Raw genomic sequence first — 19,184 nt, 5'->3', positions numbered from 1 at the left:
TGTCTGTGCTCTCTGAATACACTGATCCTGTCATGTTCTATTCCTGTTATGATATCCTTTTATCAGCCAGGTCCCATTAATGCCAATTAGTTTTGGCCTCATTGCACCTGTCATTGTTGAAAGCAACTCATCTCTATTTCTAATGCTTTCGGTATTAGTGTATATTCATACAAGTCTAACACCAGAATAGTTAGTTTTCAAATATGACCAGTTCAAACAAGATTTCATATTGATTTCTCATCCAAATCTCCCCTCCCTTTTCCACAATTTACAAAAACTAGTCTTGCATTTCCTAGGGTCATCCCTAACATGCTAACATCTACTCTCTCTCTCTTTTTGTGTGTGTGTGTGTGCACATATGTGTGTGTGTGTGTATTTGTCATTATACTTGCAGTTTCAACCACCTGATTTAATGCATGTATCCATGTTTTCCTGTAGCTAGAACCAGGCATATCTAGTTTTCTTTATTATTCACACTGAACAATTTTTAACCAAGCGCCTGGCACCAAAACCATTCCAGTGCAAGTCCATCTTGCAAGTACAAATCCTCCTTACCATATAGCAACACAGTACACACCATTTTCCTACATAATCTGCTTACTGAATCATTTGTAAATGTGGCTCTCCTTAACTTACGTCAGCCATACCATACCAATGAATTTACCTCCTTGTCTTTTTTTTTTTTTTTCTTTTCTTTTTTTTTTTTTTTTTTTGCCTCTCTCAACTCTTTCCTCATTCTCAAATTCCTTACATGTACCCTCAGGAAGTTTACAGGATTTGTGATAGTACTACATGAAAAAGTCATGTCATTACTAGTTTCCTAACAAAATTCCTGACATCACTAACAAAAGTCATGTCAACATATTCTCTTATTCTACTATATATCAGCCCCTCCATACACGAGAAGTCCCAAGACTTATGATATGACAGTGCTGTGTGTGTGACCAGTTGGTTAAAAGGAAGAAACGAATTTGTTGAGATTTTTTAGAAGACCTGAAGGTTATAATCATTAATGAAAACAAAACAGTATGAGGAAGACTGTTCCAAAAAGCAGAGGTATAGGAACTGAAGGTAGAAGAGAGTTGGTTCGATGAGATTTGGAGTTAAATTGTATATGGGTGTTACCAGCAGCTGCTCCTGTTCATATAGAAGTGGAGGGCTTGCAGAAATCATTTCAGCAGAGCAGCACCCATGGAAATTATATATAGAAGAGACATAATGCAGCAACAGAGTCTATGGAAAAGTGATTCACAGGAGTGAGTCATCTGTTAAGTGAATTGTTTGCATTAGGTGCACCATTACAAATGTGGGAATAGTATTCTAAGGTTGGGCAGATTTGGAGGCTTTGTGAGCTGGTATATGTAAACAGCTCACATAGTCTCCAAAGATAGATTTACTGCTTCTATGTTTCCTTCAAAAGTACAAGCTGTATTTTGATCTGAACTAACAAATCTGCCACTCACTTGCTTTGATGTTTGTAAATTGGCTCTTGCTTTATATATCTAACAAACCAGCCTCTACTAGCATTAAAAGATTCTGCATTATAACTCTTCCCCCCCCATTCTTGTTATAGTGGCAAACTTGCTATCTTTTCTTGGAACATAGGCACACAACATTGATTTTGATCCTGAAAATTCAGATTGTTTAGATTTTCATCGTTGAGCAATAAGCCCTACTTGCTTCTTGGTTACCGACATTTGATCACAGCACTTAATATTCTCCTTAATTCCTTTTTATTTTAGCCATCACTATTATTTAAGGGATTTCAGTGGCTTAATTATCATCTCATCCTTTTCAGAGCCGTTAATCACGTCAGTCATCAGGGCCATTGTTCTGGCTCTAACAATAAATGAACATAGAATCATAACAATGGACATGATGACTGACGTGATTAACTGCTCTGAAAAGGGTGAGATGACAGAAGCCATTGAAATCCCTTATACAAGAGGTAAGCATTTTCATTACTTTTTGGAAATTTTAAAGGTCAAAATCAAGTTTAAATAATTATGAAAGCCTAATTTTTCACAAAAACACTGCTGGTGTCAAGACAGAAACATGAACAAAATGCTTCCCTCTTATCTCTCACCGAATGTTGTCTTGGAAGAGGGAGGGATTAAAAATCTTGAAAACATTTTCCTTAAACATAGCTGCAGAAAAAATAAAATGATAATATGAAAGTGTTTTCTTCACTGTTACATTCATGTTTCAATATATATATATATACACACACACACACACTGATTTTAAATAATATTTTACGTAACACGTGTTTGACAGACATTTATCAAACTTAGCTTCATCATGACAAGTGTCTTATGTTGTGATGTTTGTGATTGTAAAATTCTAGTGGTGGTGGGTGGTAGATGCCGTTGGTGTAATTGCAGTTCATTTTAGTAAGTTCCCTAGGCACTGTTCCACTGAATAGGTTGATTATACCAGTTTCATCTGAGCACATAATAACATGAACATCAGCTGTTTGACATTAATGCATATGAACTATAATTTAAACTTTTTTAATTCTGACATCTTCTGATTGCTGGAAGTATTAGTCATTAAAAAACAATTGCTACTTATGTGAGAAATATCCTCATAAAGATTAAGTAATAAATCACTTATCTTTTGTTTGCAGATCAATTTATAACTAAATCTTCTTCTATCATTTGATTTTTATTTTATGTAATTTGGTATACAAGTATTCAACTATTTTTACTGAATTTAGTTGCGAAATAAAATTAGAAGTCTTGAGGAGCATTGCAGTAGCTTGAAAAAGAAAGATTCAGAACAGATGAAGGAACTTGGAAAATTAGAAACTGAATATAAGGTGAGACCTTAAACATGAGACAATACATTTGCTTTTGCAATTTTTTGTGAGAAGATTTTTACTGTAAATTGCCTTCAGTCTATAATTTTTATCTTACAGTTAAGATATTTCAAGTAATATGTTTCAGCTAAAGGTAAGTTAGCTGGTCTCATATAGAGTTGGTAAGTCATATCCTGAGTTGCTTCAGCCATAATTCCAGATTCTATTGCAAATCACAATAAGACACATCTTGAATTTAAATATTTAATGATTTTGAATTTAATTAAGAAATCATATAAGTATGAAGTTTTAATGTGCCAAGGTTTCTAAATTTCAGAAAAACCATGTATCTAATAACACGAGATTTCATGCTTTCAAAAAATTTCAAAATTATTACTAAAATTTTCCTTAATTTAATTTTTAATGCATTTCTGTGTGATTCCATTTAGTTGAAAAATGTATATTTAGGTGGTAGATGATTTTTATCGCCTTTGTTTATTGGCAAAAAGTTCCATGTGTATGTGTATTCTCTAATGCAGGTTTACATATTATCTAATCTTTATTAGGACACACACACACATGCGTATGTTACACGGTACTGATATGCATTATAAATGTAATATTTACATAGCAAATCCAGTGATGTTTGATTGCAAAATCAATCTGTCTTTCTGTAGGTTGCATGCTATCTCTATTATTTAATTTACACCTGTTCTATTAAGAAGAAAGGTTGCATTAAATCTCTTAAATTTAACCACAGTGAAATGAAAATGGTTTAATACTAGTGGTACCCCTTTAGAAAATAAGCAATAAAAACTGACATGCAGCATAAATTCCATAAAAGAATCTAACCTTGAGTAAGGCCTCAGAAGTTTTTTTAAATGTTGAACCTATACATGAGGGGGTTGCCTAATCAACCTATAGTTATTAGTACCATGTATGGGTAGTGGGTTTGGGAAAAGAGAAACTTGTTTATATTTAATTTAAAAGCCTGTATATATTGTATTCCTTGAGAAGCACATAAGGGCATAGACTGTTCCATAATATGAGGGTGGTCTGAAAAGTTCTTGGCCTCAACCATAGATGGCAACACTATTGACAAGATTGTTTTTTTTTTTTACGTTGGTACATTTGTCATAAGCATCCATGTGAAATTGCAAGTCATTCTATCCAATAGTTTGTTTTATACAGCTGTCTGAAACAAAAGTGTTGTCTGAAAAGTATCCCTTGAAATGGATAAAATTGAGTATCATGCAGTTATAAAATTCTTTGTAAAAGAAGGTTTAATGGCAAAAGAAATTCATTCAAAGTTCATAAACGTTTATGGGCATAAACATTTATGAACTTCGAATGAATTTCTCTCTTCTCCTTCATTTTTGACAATTAAGAAATGGGCTGCCGACTTTAAATGTGGCGGTATCAGCCTTGAAGATGATCCATGTGAAGGACATCCAGAAAGTGTAACAACACCAGAAATCATTGATGAAGTGCATAATATAGTATTGGATGACTGGTGAGCCAAAGTGTGTGAATTTACTGAGACTATAGGCATTTCAAAAGAATGTGCAGGATATATTTTGCATGAAGAATTGCATATGAAAAAGGTTTGCGCAAGATGGGTGCCACGGTTGCTCACAGCAGATCAAAAACGCATTCGCGTGAAAATCTGAGCTGTGCTTGGAGCACTGTTCAGAGATTTTCTACATTTTAACAAGAATAAAACTGATTTTATTCTTGTTAACATTTTACAAGCATTTTAACAAGAATAAAACTGATTTTGTGCATCAATTTATTACTATGGATGAGATTTGGAATCATCATTACACACCAGAATCCAAACAGCAGTCAAAACAGTGGACAGAAGTCGGTTGTTCAGTGCCAAAGAAGACAAAGTCGGTTCCATGCCAGGAAAGGTCATGGCATCGGTATTTTGGGATGCTAAAGGCATTTTGTTTATTAATTATCTTGAAAAAGGTAAAACAATAACTGGGGAATATTTTTTCGTTCTTTTAACCAGACTAGACAAAAAAAAAAATTGTGAGAAAAGACCATGTTTGCAGGGGCTTTTCTCAGGAATCTTAAGGGATCTGCACTATGAATTGTTGGATCATCCACCCTATTCCCTAGATTTGGCTTCCTCTGACTTCTATCTCTTCCCAAAACTAAAACTCTTCCTTGCTATTCAGGTTTTTCTTTGAATCAACAGGCAATTGCAGCTGTAGAGGGATATTTTGCAGATCTTACTGAGAACCACTACAGGGATGGGATAATGGTGCTGGAGCATTGCTGGAATCAATGTATTAGTCTTAAAGGAGATTATGTTGAAAAATAAAAATAATAATTTTGAAATTATTAATTTGTTTTTTCGTTGTTAAGCCGAGAACTTTTCAGACCATTCTTATACTCAATAGCAGGAATCGAGGAAAAGAAACTTGTTCTGTGGGTTTCAAGGTGGACCATGAAGGGATGTAAGCCTTTCTACTCATTTGAAAATTCAATTTTTACATCAGCTTCACACATGAGAGGTCCCAAGAACTATGACATGCAGATGGTTAGAAAGAAGAAAGGAATTTGTTGATGTGCTTTTTTGAAGATCTGAAAGTTGTGATCATTTGGTAAAAAGTATGGGAAATGTTGTTCCAAAGAGCAGATGTATAGGGAATGAAGGAAGAGGATAAGGTGGTTCAATGAGTTTTGACATAAACTGTATATCAGTAATTACCAGCAGCTGCTCGGGTTCATATGTAATTAGAAGAACGTAGAGGAGTGGTAGTAGTGGCTAGTTAGTAGAGCAGTACTCAAGGAAATACCTATAGAAAAAAACATAACAAAGCTGGGAAAGCAACTTTACGTAGCCAGTGAGGGAAGGGTCATCAGTAAGCACATTTTTCTTCTGATAGTCAAGCATTCTGAGGGAGGTCTTAAGTGCACCACCCCTAAATTTGGAACAATATTTTGAGAATGGATGAATTTGAGCCTTATAAAGACGTGGAATTGAGTAAGAGAGAGAAATACTATATATAAATTTTGGAATGAAAAAAAAAAAAGCATTTTGGAGGCTGAAGAGGCAATGGACCTGAGGTTCTTGTGCTAGGATGGGCTACTTGTGAAAGTCAACCCAAGAAGAGAAAACTGATCTGGTTGGTGAAAAGAATATTATCAAAAGTGAGCGATAGTAAAACATGGTCTTTCTTGAATGAAATGAGACAGAATTGCATTTTACTTGTATTACAAATCACCAGGTTATCCCCCCCCACACACACACACCTGAAAATGGCAAGGAGATCAGTGTTTATGAATTGGTTAAAGAAGATCTTGAAGTATGAATTATGTGAGTATTAGAAGATTTTTACTTTTTTACGAGCTATGCAGGCAATGTAATTTCATCTTCCTATGGTTTATAAAGAGCAGTTCTTAATTTTGTCTATTTTAATCAATTTTAAACTAGGTAATAAAAATAACTGGTGCCCACCACATAGATATAATTTATTTTCCCAAAGGATGTGGTAGTCTTTTAATTTTAATAACATTTCTATAGTAAATTGATTTTAATAGTACCATCATAAAAACAACAGTAATAGTTCACTTTGATGCTTAAGTGAACTTCATCAAATCTTATATTTCTGTTTAAAGCTCATTTTACTGTACAAATCCACTAGACATTGATTTTCTTCTGGGTCTTTTTCCTGCCATTCAGGCAACTACAAAAAAAAAAAAAAAAAAAAAAAAATCATGCCATAATAACTGAAATGTTTTATATGCAGTTGATATTGTCTATGCTTCTGCCTATTTTCCATATATATATATATATATATTTTAATTGCTGATTTTCATACCAAATTTATTACAACAGTTATTCAATTTCATTAGGGAATCTTGCAGACTTATATGGAATTTCTTTAGAGGTATAACATCATCTACATAAAGTAAAAAGCTGAGATTAACATCACTAATTTTCATATCATGTTTAATATTACATTTGTTCATAATCTGATCAATATAGATAATGCATAACAATGAAGATTATGTGCATCCTTGTCTTACAACTGATTTACTATGAAACTGTCTTCCTGCATTGCCTTGAATTCTAACCACTGACTTACAACTCAGATATAGGCTATGTATTGTCCAATGTAATGTCCCATTTATACCATATAACTTTAGCTGTTTTGAACAGCATTTCTCTTGGCACCTTGTCATATGCCTTTAACAAGATTTACAAAACTTAAATTCTGATCTTTGTTATATTTCCATAATTTCTCAGCTATTTGTATTAAAGTGAAAATCTGATCCTGACAATCCATGTTTAGCCATAACCCAGCTTGTTCTTCTCCAAGCTTAATTTCTACAATTTTTCATAACCCATTCTTAAATATACTTGCATAAATCTTACCCGAAACACTCAGTCCAGGTTTTCTGAATTACTCAGTGTTACCACTGTAAGACTTTTATACCTCCATACTTGAGAATTTCTGGTTGAATATCATCTTCTCCAGCTGCCTTTCCACTTATCAGGCTTTTGATGGCTTTTTCTGCTTCAGGAATGGATATATATTCCCGATTGCATTCTTCACGAGTATTTTCTACCATCATGCTATCACTGCTTGTTTCATTTAGTAATCTTTCAAAGTAATCACTCCAGACATTTAGAATAACTTCATTTTCAGTTATCATACACTTTTATTATCGTTGATTCCTTTTGCAGTATGTTTTCATGCATTTCTGAGTTTTTTTCAATAGCCTCCAGAATTACCACCTTCCCGATATTTATTTTCTTACCAGTCTTCTCATGGCTTTTGTTTAGCTAGTTTTAAAAAGTGGTTCTTACACTTTCTTGTATTTTTCTCTGTATTCTCTCAGAGCATAAGCTTGCTTACTCATTAGGAACTTTTGATATACATTTGTTATTTGTAATCTTCTTTATATATATAGTATATTAACTATTTAGTCTACCAGCTGTGCCTTTGTTAATAATTATACTATATACTTATGAGGTGATTTATTATATAAATCTCTTTTACTAACAATTATTTTTATTTTGACTCCGAGTGTCCCTATATGTTATTGTATTGCACAAAAGTTCACTCCAATTGGTGCAATGACTTTAACTATCTCTTTCAGAATCCAACTAATCATTGACTCAAAACCTAGTACAAAATAAACACATTTAATAAAACTAAAACAATATATATACACTTCTAGCAATAATACATAACTATAACTACAGATTATATGGATCCAAGGCCTTATTTAAAAATATAAACTTACTCTTAAGACTAAACACTTTTTCTTTCACAATCACAAAAAAATGTTCATAGTCTTTTTCTCTTTCTGTTAAGGCTCTTTTCCAGAAGTTATACAGCTCTGTACTTCATTTTCAGGATCCTTTTCATCAATCAATGTAACACACATAAAAGTCTTCTTTACTAAATCTTGTTTCCTTTTAGTAGCAATACTCATCAGATCAGGCATCCTTAATACCTATAAATCTTCTTAATCAATATATTTTCTAAACATTCACTTTCAAGCATCCTTAATACTTATAGAACTTCTTTATCAATATTTTTCTCTAAGAAAAACATTCACTTTAGAATGTAAGCAACAAGTTCTTCTTTCATTCACAATACTAAATGACAGTCTTAACTTTTTCCACTTTAAAAAAACTTAGTTTCAAGATTTCCTTTTATTCATTACTTATTCCTCCTTGAAACCTATTATTTCCACTATTCCTTTTTCGGAATACACTATAAAATTTCTTCCGACTGCCACACACAAAAAAAATCAAGTTCCTTCCAACTTGAATATTTATCGGCCAGTGTTCTAAAAACTTCCGAATGCTCTCTTGTTTACAACCGTTACTTGGATACGCAACGCTTTCCTTGTCAGCTGTCAATCACACATTAAATCCTCTCCGGGAGCATGCGCACTCCACAAAAGTCAGAAACTACACACTGCAATAAAATGGCTGACTCGCTGTATCCATTAGCGCTAAGAGAAAGTCTTTCACAAAACACAAAATTCAACATTTTTAAACCACAACAAACTTTCTTATAAGTAACACAAATATTCAGTTTAGTAAGTACATCAATTTTTTTACTTCTTTACATGTTACTTCTAATATAACATTTTCATAACGAGCACATCACAAGTGCAGACACTGCGTGTATAAAAACAAAACAAAACTAACAAGCATAATTAATACGTAAAAATATTCAGAATTTTTAATATGATTATTTTTACACATTCTTCTTTTCTTTCACTGCTTCTTTAACTTCATGTGTCCACGATGATATTCTGATTTTTCTGGCTTTGCAGGCAACTTCACTTGCTTCCCTGGTTAAATCAATCACTGTTTTCTTCATGGTTTGGTTTGCCCACTGAATCTCAAAGGTTTGATTCTTGTTTTCATACTCTCATTTTTTCCTGAATAATGTTTGTGTATTTGAGTCTACACTTCACCTCTGAAACCTGTTCAGCTTTGATTCATTTTGAAACTTTCTTACACACTCTACCTTTCAATATGATATTCAAATTTATCTTGCTCAAAATTAAATGGTGATCACTTGAAATTTCAAATCCTTTGTATACTTTTGTGTGTTGAATGAGCACTATCACTCTTAACAATAACATAATCACTTTCTTATTTCTCTCATTTTCTCTCCATGTGAATTTGTGCACATCTCTATGTTCAAATATGTTAATAATAAGTAGTCTATGTCCTGAACAGAAATCTAGAAAGAATTTACTATTATTATTAGCTCCAATTTCTTCAAATTTTCTCAAAAGTGTGATAATCATTTTCTACTCTGCTGTTTAGATCTCTAACAATGACCAACTTTTCCTTTTTCATTGTATCAACTGCCTTTTCTAACCTTGAAAAATTCCACAGTTTCTTTTGTAATAGAACCTTTTGTTGTACCATAGATACAAATTAGTCCCATTGTCCAGTTCCCCATTCTGATATTTGACCACTTTACTATACTCGATATTGCTTGCTATTCAAGATTATCCTCATATTTAATGTTGAATACAATACTCCTTCTTTTCTCTTACTACCATTGAGCATAATGAATCACTCAGAATCTCACCTGTATTTGTCATATTTGTTTCTCAGAATCTCACCTATTTGTCGTCTTTGTTTCTCAGATCTCACCTGTCCTTGTTTTCTCATCTTTGTTGTTTTGATAATGCCTATGTTTTTTACCTGGTATACTTATACAATTCTTTTGCTCATTCCATTTCTTTTCCATTGATTCTTTTTATGTTGATAGTGCCAATTTTGAACTCTGCCATTGTTGAGATGGGATTTATTTCAGTAGTTTACTTTTCACTGTAAGTTTCTTTAAACTTCAGGTATATGTCTTTCAAATTGAAGAGTACCAGAATGCTTTTTCTTGTTTGAATTTACTCCACTTGGAAATCTTACGTTGACAGTCTATGGGTACCAGGCATAACTCTGAGAGAAGATGTGAGAGTTATTGGAAGAAGTAAAAAAGAAGAGTGAGAGGGTGAAGTTTGTAAATCTGCTGCTATGTGATAGAGGTGTATTGATTTATTAGCTATTGTTGCCCTCCTTCTCAGTTCACCTCTGTCATAGCAGCAGATTTACAAACTTCACCCTCTCACTCTTCTTTTTTTACTTCTTCCAATAACTCTCACATCTTCCCTCAGAGTTATGCCTTGGTACCCATAGGCCCACAAACCCTACATTATGTAGAAGTAATGATGTAGGGTTTGTGGGCCTATGGTCCAAGTTTAAACTCAAAAATTTGTACAATGTTGATGGACTGCACTTAATTGGATTCAGAGTTAGGTGTCTAGACAGAGCTTTGTTCACTGAGAGTGTAGACATGCAAAGTCAAAATTAGGGTGTATACTGCTGTAACCTGTGTCCTGCCACAGTATGACACCTTTGCTGTCCTTGCACTGTAAAATCCCAAATCAGTTAATCATAGGGTGGATGTAGACGAGAGAGAGAGTGTGTGTGTGTGTGTGTGTGTGTGTGTGTGTGTGTGTGAAGGCACCCATGAGTGTGAGAATTACCAACAAATGCAGAATCTAGTCTCTCAAGCAAAAATGTTGACTTGGGTAGTCAGTTCAGGAAGTAACGGTGGTTGTAGGCTTAAAACAATGCTGCAATTTCTATATACTAATGCCAGAAGTATCAGGGACAAGAGGGTGGAGTTTTTGGTATTGGTTAGTGCAACCTCTTTGAATGTTATAGGCATTAGTGAGACTTGGCTAACAGCAGGTAATGTTATGGACAACTCTACTGATCCTATAACAAGATCCAACACTCAATACGGAGATTGAATGAGATGGATTTAGTATTTTCAGAGAAGGTGGGGGTGGGGGGGGAGGTACTGCTGATGATAGCAGATGAATTGCAGCCAACAAGAGTAGAAGTCATTCAGGCAGATGACAGTTCTTTTAAGTTAATCTGGTGTAAAATTGAGGTGCCAATAGGACAAAATATCGATTGCTGCTATAGGCCAGGGATGATGTGGAAGACATGCATCAGCAGATTAGTGCAGTGAGTGCAATGCCAGAAGTATCAGGGACAAGAGGGTGGAGTTTTTGGCATTGGTTAGTGCAACCTCTTTGCACTACCCAATGCCAGAGACTTTGCTAACACTAGATGATGTTGTTATGGACAAGTGAATTGCAAGCCAACAAGAGTAGGAGTCATTCAGGCAGATGGCAGTTCTTTAATCTGGTGTGAAATTGAGGCCCCAATAAGGACAAAATATGAATTCTGCTATAGGCCGGGGGGGGGGGGGGATGCCAGAGATGATGTGGAAGACATGCATCAGCAGATCAGTGCAGTGAGTGCAGGTCAAGTATTGGGGGCTTATTCTTTGTTCTTTTTCTTTATTCTTTGGAGACAGATTGGTAGGAGGAAAGATCACATGGCAGGAAGGAATTTGTGCACCTACTGAGAGGTAATTACTTAAAGCACAATATGACAGAGGGCGACTTGGGGTATGAGAGTGTTGAATTTTGTTATAGGATCAGTAGACCTGTACATAACTAAAGTGGCTACATTGCCTCCAAATGGGAAAAATGATCATGTAGTATTGACTTAGGAGGTAGCGAAACACATGGGAATTCCAGTTAAGAAGGGATATGTGTGAAACTACAAGGCAGGTGATTATGATACATTTAGGAAACAGTATTATGGCATAAAGATCTGCAAGTTAAGGATGTTCACAGTGCATTGAGGATAGTCAAAGGGTATCTGGAGGAAGCAGTATCACACTATATACTCAAGGTCAGGAGAGTAAATTGGGTGGGGGTTAGATGGATGAGTAGTATTATTAAGCATGAGCCTGCAGACAAAGAAAATGTTGTGGAGCGTATGTAAGGAAAAAGGTGACCAGCCATCTCATGAACAATACAAGGATCACACACACACAAAAAAAAAAAATAGACAAACAGGTGAAAGTAATCCCAAAGAGCTTTTTTGTTATATGGCAAGTAGGAGATAGAATAACTATGAGGATAACTTTAATAAGTGCAGATGGTAGAGAGGTAATGAAGGTAGACAAAATTATTCAACTACTGAGTGATCATTTTGCAAGGATATATCATCCAAGTGAAGATATTATTATGACAGGTGACAGTGGTTGATAAATTGGAGGTACTTGGGATATTGCAGAATCTGAATGCAAATACAGTTGCGGGATTGGATGGGATATCATCTTGCATATTAAGAGAATATTCAGGATCTGGTGATGCTTTTGATTGCTGTTGTTGTGTCCCAATTTGTGTCTAGTATTTTCCTCTTATCTATGTTCTACAATTATCCATGCTCGAGATATCACCAAAATTTTTTACTAATACTTAAGTTATTTCTCCCTTAGTACCCCTAATATTTGTATTTATACTGCGCCTTTTGGGATATTTAGTTTGAGATATTATATACAAAAACAAGGAGAAAGAACTAAAATATGTCAGAAAGTGTAACAATGTTGTTACGATGTTGCGGTCGTGACACTTTATCTCGTTTCTTAACACATTAATTTCCCACGTGATTAGGTTCGTAATTTTTCAAGTGGTGCATTGGACAGCAATTTCAGACAACTGTTTTATCATTGGACAAAAGGTTTATTAAATTCCTTAACATGGTACAATTCAATTTTTGTGATTACTCAATTTAATGCTAAACTAAATACTTACAAACTAACATTAGCTTATTACAAGTAATTAGGCTATGATCCTATAATGGGTATTACGATCATGCCGCCGTAACAATTCAACACATAAATTCATTTGACATGGACAAATAAGATTAATTCACACTATTTAACTATTCAAACTTAAGTAGATTAACTAAACCTTTTTCTGCACTAACACACAACTATGGCATTTCAACTTTCCTATACATTGCAATAGACATACAAAATTCTCAGGACACGTAATACTTAAATTACTTAATAATATTCATTAGCAAGCTTACTTTCATTATATTCTGTCAGATACTAAAGTCCTAGTATAAATTTTCCTTGGTCACTTCAACAGTTCCGTATTAGAATAATGATACCTATTACAGACAAATTTTAGTTAACATTAGATATATTTTACAGTACCTTTCTTTCTTGAGTTTTTCATATGGACCTTTACCTTTTTCTGATTGAACTAACTTGGTATAATCTCTCTGATAATCTGCTACTCCTACGTTCCTTTTGGAGTTGAACTATGCTTACACGGTCTTAAACTTTCGTAATTCAGGACACACTTTGAATCATCTATATGACAGCTGTGTGACTCGCGACGTGGATATCGATATCTTTATAGCTTTCCCTTTCTTGTGGTTGTCACTGAAGTTGAAACACAAAGAATATGTTTCCTTTTCTTTAACTCTATGGCATTCTTTGCTTCTTACATAGGAAATCCGGAATCGAAATCCCGCTCACTTTTGTTTCCATGTTGTGACGACGGAGATATAACCCCAATCTCCACTCAGGAAAACCGCGTGAAACCTATGCCACGGAGCTCGTAGAGAACTCCTCGGGAACAGAACCAAAACAAAAACCAAAAAGCCTCGTGGGGGGGGTTTCCAACCCTTTTATACCTGCTCTCCTAACGGCACCTTTTTTAACTTCTTTTCTCCGCCCCCTTCTTGATTTTACTTCACCGACCAATTAGGGTGGCGTTTTTCTGCCAAACGTCCTTTGGTCGGTGAGCCAAACGATGTCTCAATCCGGGAATCGGCCCTAAGTGATTTTCTGTTGTTTTTCTGGTGCTAGCCTCTAACTTAATCCCCTTTCAAATTTTCTCTATGAATTCACTTAATATTTTAATCTCTAGCATCTCACATACCATTTCTTATGACTAATCCTTTTCTGTCTTATTTATTTAAATTTCCTCTTTTATATCATATTACAACATTTGCAGTAGCGTTTGATCTGGCAATTGTGAACTCGTTTTTCTTCAAGAGGGAAGAACATTTGATAACATTTAGGAGTGGTAACAACAGTTCACAAATTGAATACATTTTCACTAGAAGAAAACATCTTAAGGTTGTGACAAACTGTAAAGTAATTCCAACAGATCAAGTGGCACAGCAACACCGACTGCTATGCGCAGACTTTAAAATAAGATCGAAGATAAGAACCTCTGGAAGCCATGGGATTGAGACAATTAAGTGGTTTCGCTTAAAAGAAGAGAGTGTGAGGAATCGTTTTAGGGAGAAAGTGTTAGAGAGGATTTCAGCTGAACGGGAAAGTGTACAAGATTGGTGGAAACATAATTCAAAAGTAATCCTGAGCTGTGCAATCGAGGTGCTTGGTGAGACATCTGGAAAGATTAGAGAGCAGAAGGAGGGTTGGTGGTGGAATAATGATGTACAAGTGGCAGTGACAGCTAAGAGGAAGGCAAAGCAGAAGTGGGATGAGTCAAGAGTGGAAGAGGACAGAGAGGTGTACAAAGAGAGAAAGCAAGAAGCCAAGAGAGTTGTGGCCCAGGCGAAGGCCATGGCATATCAAGATCTGTATGATCAATTAGAAACAAAGGAAGAACAGAGGAAAATTTACCAATTAACGAAATGTAGAAATAAAGCAGCTAAGGACATCTTACATGTGAGGCAGATCAAAGATGCTGAAGGAAGAGTATTATGGAGGGATGTGGACATAAGAAACAGATGGAAAATATACTTTGAGGGACTTTTGAATGAGGAAAATGCAAGGACTCACAGAGGAGATGGGCAGCCTTCTGAGGGGATGGTGCAGAACATCAGTAGAATGGAAGTGACGGAGGCCATGAAGAGGATGAGGAATGGAAAAGCAGTGGGCCCCGACAGAATTCCAGTGGAGGCATGGAAGGCACTGGGGGAAGAGGGAATTGACCTGCTGTGGGACCTGTTCGTGAAAGTTTGCCAACAGGAAAATATACCCGAGGAATGGAGGGAGAGTACTCTTGTTCCCATCTACAAGGGTAAAGGGGATGCACAAGACTGTAAAAATTACAGAGGAATAAAGTTGATGTCCCACACAATGAAGATCCTAGAAAGGGTTCTTGATGGTAGATTGAGGGAGGAGATGGAGATTGCAAAGGAACAATTTGGCTTCATGCCTCGTAGATCAACAACAGATGCTATCTTTGGGTTACGACAGATGATGAAAAAATATCGAGAGAAACAAAGGGAGCTACATCTGGTATTTATTGATCTGGAGAAAGCATACGATAGAGTGCCAAGGCAAGAAGTCTGGAGGTGTCTGAGGAAGAAGAAGGTGCCGGAGAAATATGTCAGGTTGGTGCGGGAAATGTACAGAAATGTGAAGACAAGTGTTCGGACCTGTTTGGGACAGACAGAAAGTTTTCAAGTAACAGTTGGCTTGCATCAAGGGTCAGCATTAAGTCCGTTTCTGTTTAATATTGTGATGGAGGTGGTAGCAGAGGAGGTGAGAGAAGATGCACCTTGGACAATGTTGTATGCAGATGACATCTTGCTGTGTGTAGATTCAAGAGAAGAAGCGGAAACTAAACTGGGAAGATGGAGAAAAGTACTGGAAGAGAGAGGTATGAGACTGAGCAGAAGTAAGACAGAGTATATGTGTTGCGCAGTGGGCGGTGGCCAGGAGACAGATCTGGAGCTGGAAAGAAATGTCATCAGGAAGGTGAGAGACTTTAGATACTTAGGTTCAACAGTGGAAGAAGATGGAGGAGCTGAGAAGGAAGTGGGATGCAGGATACAAGCGGGTTGGAGGAACTGGTGGGAGATGGCTGGAGTGTTATGCGATAAGAGGGTGCCGATTAATCTGAAAGGCAAAATTTATAGGACAGTAGTGAGGCCAGCTATGACATATGCTATAGAAACTGTGGCCCTGAGGAAAAATAACATTAGCAGGATGGAAGTAGCAGAGATGAGAATGCTTAGGTGGATGTGCGATGTGACCAGAAAGGGTCATATGAGAAATGACTATGTCAGGGGAACAGTGAAAGTTACGAACTTAGGAGCGAAAATACAGGAGGCAAGGTTGAGATGGTTTGGTCATGTGATGAGGAGGGAGGACGAATATGTGGGAAGAAGGGTCATGCAGATGGATGTGCAAGGAAGGCAGAAGCGTGGGCGGCCAAAGAAGAGATGGAGGGAGCTGGTAGAAGAGGACTTGAAGATGAAGAACGTGGATGTGGTGACAGCCCAAGACAGGAAGGTGTAGAGGGGACTCATAACAAACAGTGACCCCACTTAAGTGGGAGAAGCTGTAGAAGAAGAAGATATCATATTACAACATTAATATATTCTTTCTTTTGCTAGCTAGTTCAACAAATACCTTTATGTTTTATACATTTTATTGGATGCAAGAATATTTCCTTTTCTTTTAAATAATTCATTTAAATTAGCTATTAGCTTTTATGCAGGGTTTTTAATTTATTTCTCTTCATGTTACACCATGATAGCTGAGAATTCTACATTCTTAAGATATCAGGTGTAGCAAAGGTCCCCCCTTTAAACAAAAAAATTTCTTTAAGAGAAATTTTTCTTTTTTTGAAATGTTCCTTTTCTCTTATATATGGGGTTCCCCCCTTTTTTTTGTACTTTCCTTCCCCCTTCCCTTTTTTTTTGTATTCATTATCCATATACTCATAACTAATGTACTTAATTTCTTTGGTTCTTATTTCTCTTCCCTTTTCTAACCTTGCAGAAATTTACCTCTGATTTAACCTTAACTACTTTTGATTTCCTTTCACCGACTACCTCCTCATGTGATGATTTCTTTACTTTATTTACGGGGGACTCACGATTCCTCTCTTGAGACTCATTTCTCTCTTCCTTAAGTAACTCTGGAATTTTTCCTTTCCTTGTAAATTGTCTCCTTCCCAATAAGTATATTTCTTTCCTCATGTAATCACATTTAAAGTCATACCTTGATAGGAAATCTCTGCCTAGGATCAGCTTGGTGTGTGGAAGAGACGATCCTGGTAGGATCAAAAACTCCTGCCAAACACATAATTTGAACTCAGGCAGGTATAACTTTAGATTCACAGACCTAGAAGCACGAGTCATGGAAGTTGTGACACCTGACACTCTCACTCGTTCTTTAAGGCGAGTGATATTATCCTTGGCGTGAAGTTCTATTATTTTAAAGTAATCCTCCGATATGATGGAAGCTTGGGCCCCAGTGTCTAGCAAAGCATTGCAGTATTTTCCATATGCACTCGCCCTCACCTCCATCTCATAAGGATGCTCCTTTCTTCCTTGTCCCTTTTTCTATATTCTGTTAGTATATGTATGTGAATCTGAGTCTCTGTCATGAACTCTACCAAAGCGCTTCTTGTTAAAGTAAGAGTTTTGAGAAAAATGTCCGAGTTTGTTACAACTGAAACATCCCTAGGTTTAAATAAATCCTCAAAAGAGAATAGAAGGAAAGAAGATGAAAGGAAAATCATTAAAGAGAATTCTATTAATCATAACTGCATGTCTGAGACAAATGAACAAACCAACAAGAAGTTATTCAAGGAAGTACAAGACTTTGTTCACCAGGAGGTAGAAAAGTTGCAACAGCCAATGAAGAATAAGTTAGATGAAGTACTTTAGTATCTGACAGAATATATTAGAAGTAAGCTGGCTAGTGTTAATGTTATGTGAATAATTAAGTGTCCTGAGAAGTTTGCATGTCTATTGTAATGTATAGGAAAGTTAAAATGTCATAGTTGTGTGTTAGTGCAGAAAAAGGTTTAGTTAATCTACTTAAGTTTGAATAGTTAAATAGTGTGAATTAATCTTATTTGTCCATGTCAAATGAATTTATGTGTTGAATTGTTACGGCGGCATGATCGTAATACCTATTATAGGATCATAGCCTAATTACTTGTAATAAGCTAATGTTAGTTTGTAAGTATTTAGTTTAGCATTAAATTGAGTAATCACAAAAATTGAATTGTACCATGTTAAGGAATTTAATAAACCTTTTGTCCAATGATAAAACAGTTGTCTGAAATTGCTGTCCAATGCACCACTTGAAAAATTACGAACCTAATCACGTGGGAAATTAATGTATTAAGAAACGAGATAAAGTGTCACGACTGCAACATTGTTACACTTTCTGACATATTTTAGTTCTTTCTCCTTGTTTTTGTATATAATATCTCAAACTAAATATCCCAAAAGGCGCAGTATAAATACAAATATTAGGGGTACTAAGGGGAGAAATAACTTAAGTATTAGTAAAAATTTTGGTGATATCTCGTGCGTAGATAATAGTTGAACATAGCTAAGCAGAATTTCTCTAATCGGAATAAAAATCACAAATTGGGACACAACATAAGTCAGCAGTTAGAATTGAAAGAAGTACAGGAAGATGGTTTAATGTTAAATCTGGTGTGAAACAAGATGAACATTATCCCCTCTGTTATTCATTATCTATATGGATCACATTATGAAGGAAAGTGGTATTAAACATGATATCAAAATTGGAGATGTTAATGTCAGCTCTTTGCTTTATGTGGATGATGTTATACTTCTAAATAAATCTGCTACAAGTCTGAAAGATTCCCTGACTAAATTGAATAACTGTTGTAATAGATATGGTATAAAGGTCAGCATTAAAATGACAAAGACAATAAAAATAGGTAGAATTGTTGAAAATGCCAAATGTATTGTGAACAGGGAACCTGTAGATGTTGAGGAGGAATGGAAGCTGTTCAGAACAGCTGTCACTGCCTCTGCACTCTCATGGTGTGGCAGAAAGCGGCTCGGCATGGCAACGGGCAGTGAGAAAAGGACACCTTGGTGGAACCAAGAAGTCCGAAAAACTGTTCGGGCAAAAAAGGAGTCCTACCTAACATGGCTTAAAGTCAGGTCACCTGAGATGTGTTTGCGGTATGCTGAGGCCCGAAAAGCTGCTGCTAAGGCAGTAAAGACAGCAAAGCAGAAGTCTTG

At 35.7% G+C, this 19,184-nt stretch overlaps 1 protein-coding gene across 5 annotated transcripts in view; it reads left to right on the top strand.

Annotated features, from left to right (window-relative positions):
* rad50 (DNA repair protein rad50) overlaps nt 1-19,184 on the top strand; it is a 664,851-nt gene that overhangs the window by 216,381 nt on the left and 429,286 nt on the right. For all 5 annotated transcript variants that reach the window (XR_016548684.1, XR_016548685.1, XM_090396855.1 and 2 more), the window contains exon 13: nt 2,720-2,821. Coding sequence is in view for 3 of the 5 variants with exons in the window: in XM_090396855.1 (XP_090252981.1) it covers nt 2,720-2,821 (102 nt within the window). In the remaining 2 variants the exon portion in view is untranslated. The remainder of the gene's footprint in view (nt 1-2,719; nt 2,822-19,184) is intronic.

The sequence above is a fragment of the Typopeltis vanoorti genome, chromosome 8, assembly GCF_054136105.1.
Source record: "Typopeltis vanoorti isolate ZY-2024b chromosome 8, IOZ_Tvanoo_1.0, whole genome shotgun sequence".
NCBI lineage: Eukaryota > Metazoa > Arthropoda > Arachnida > Uropygi > Thelyphonidae > Typopeltis > Typopeltis vanoorti.
The sequence above is the reverse complement of the archived record's forward strand: the minus strand, read 5'-3'. Positions and strand labels throughout refer to the sequence as shown.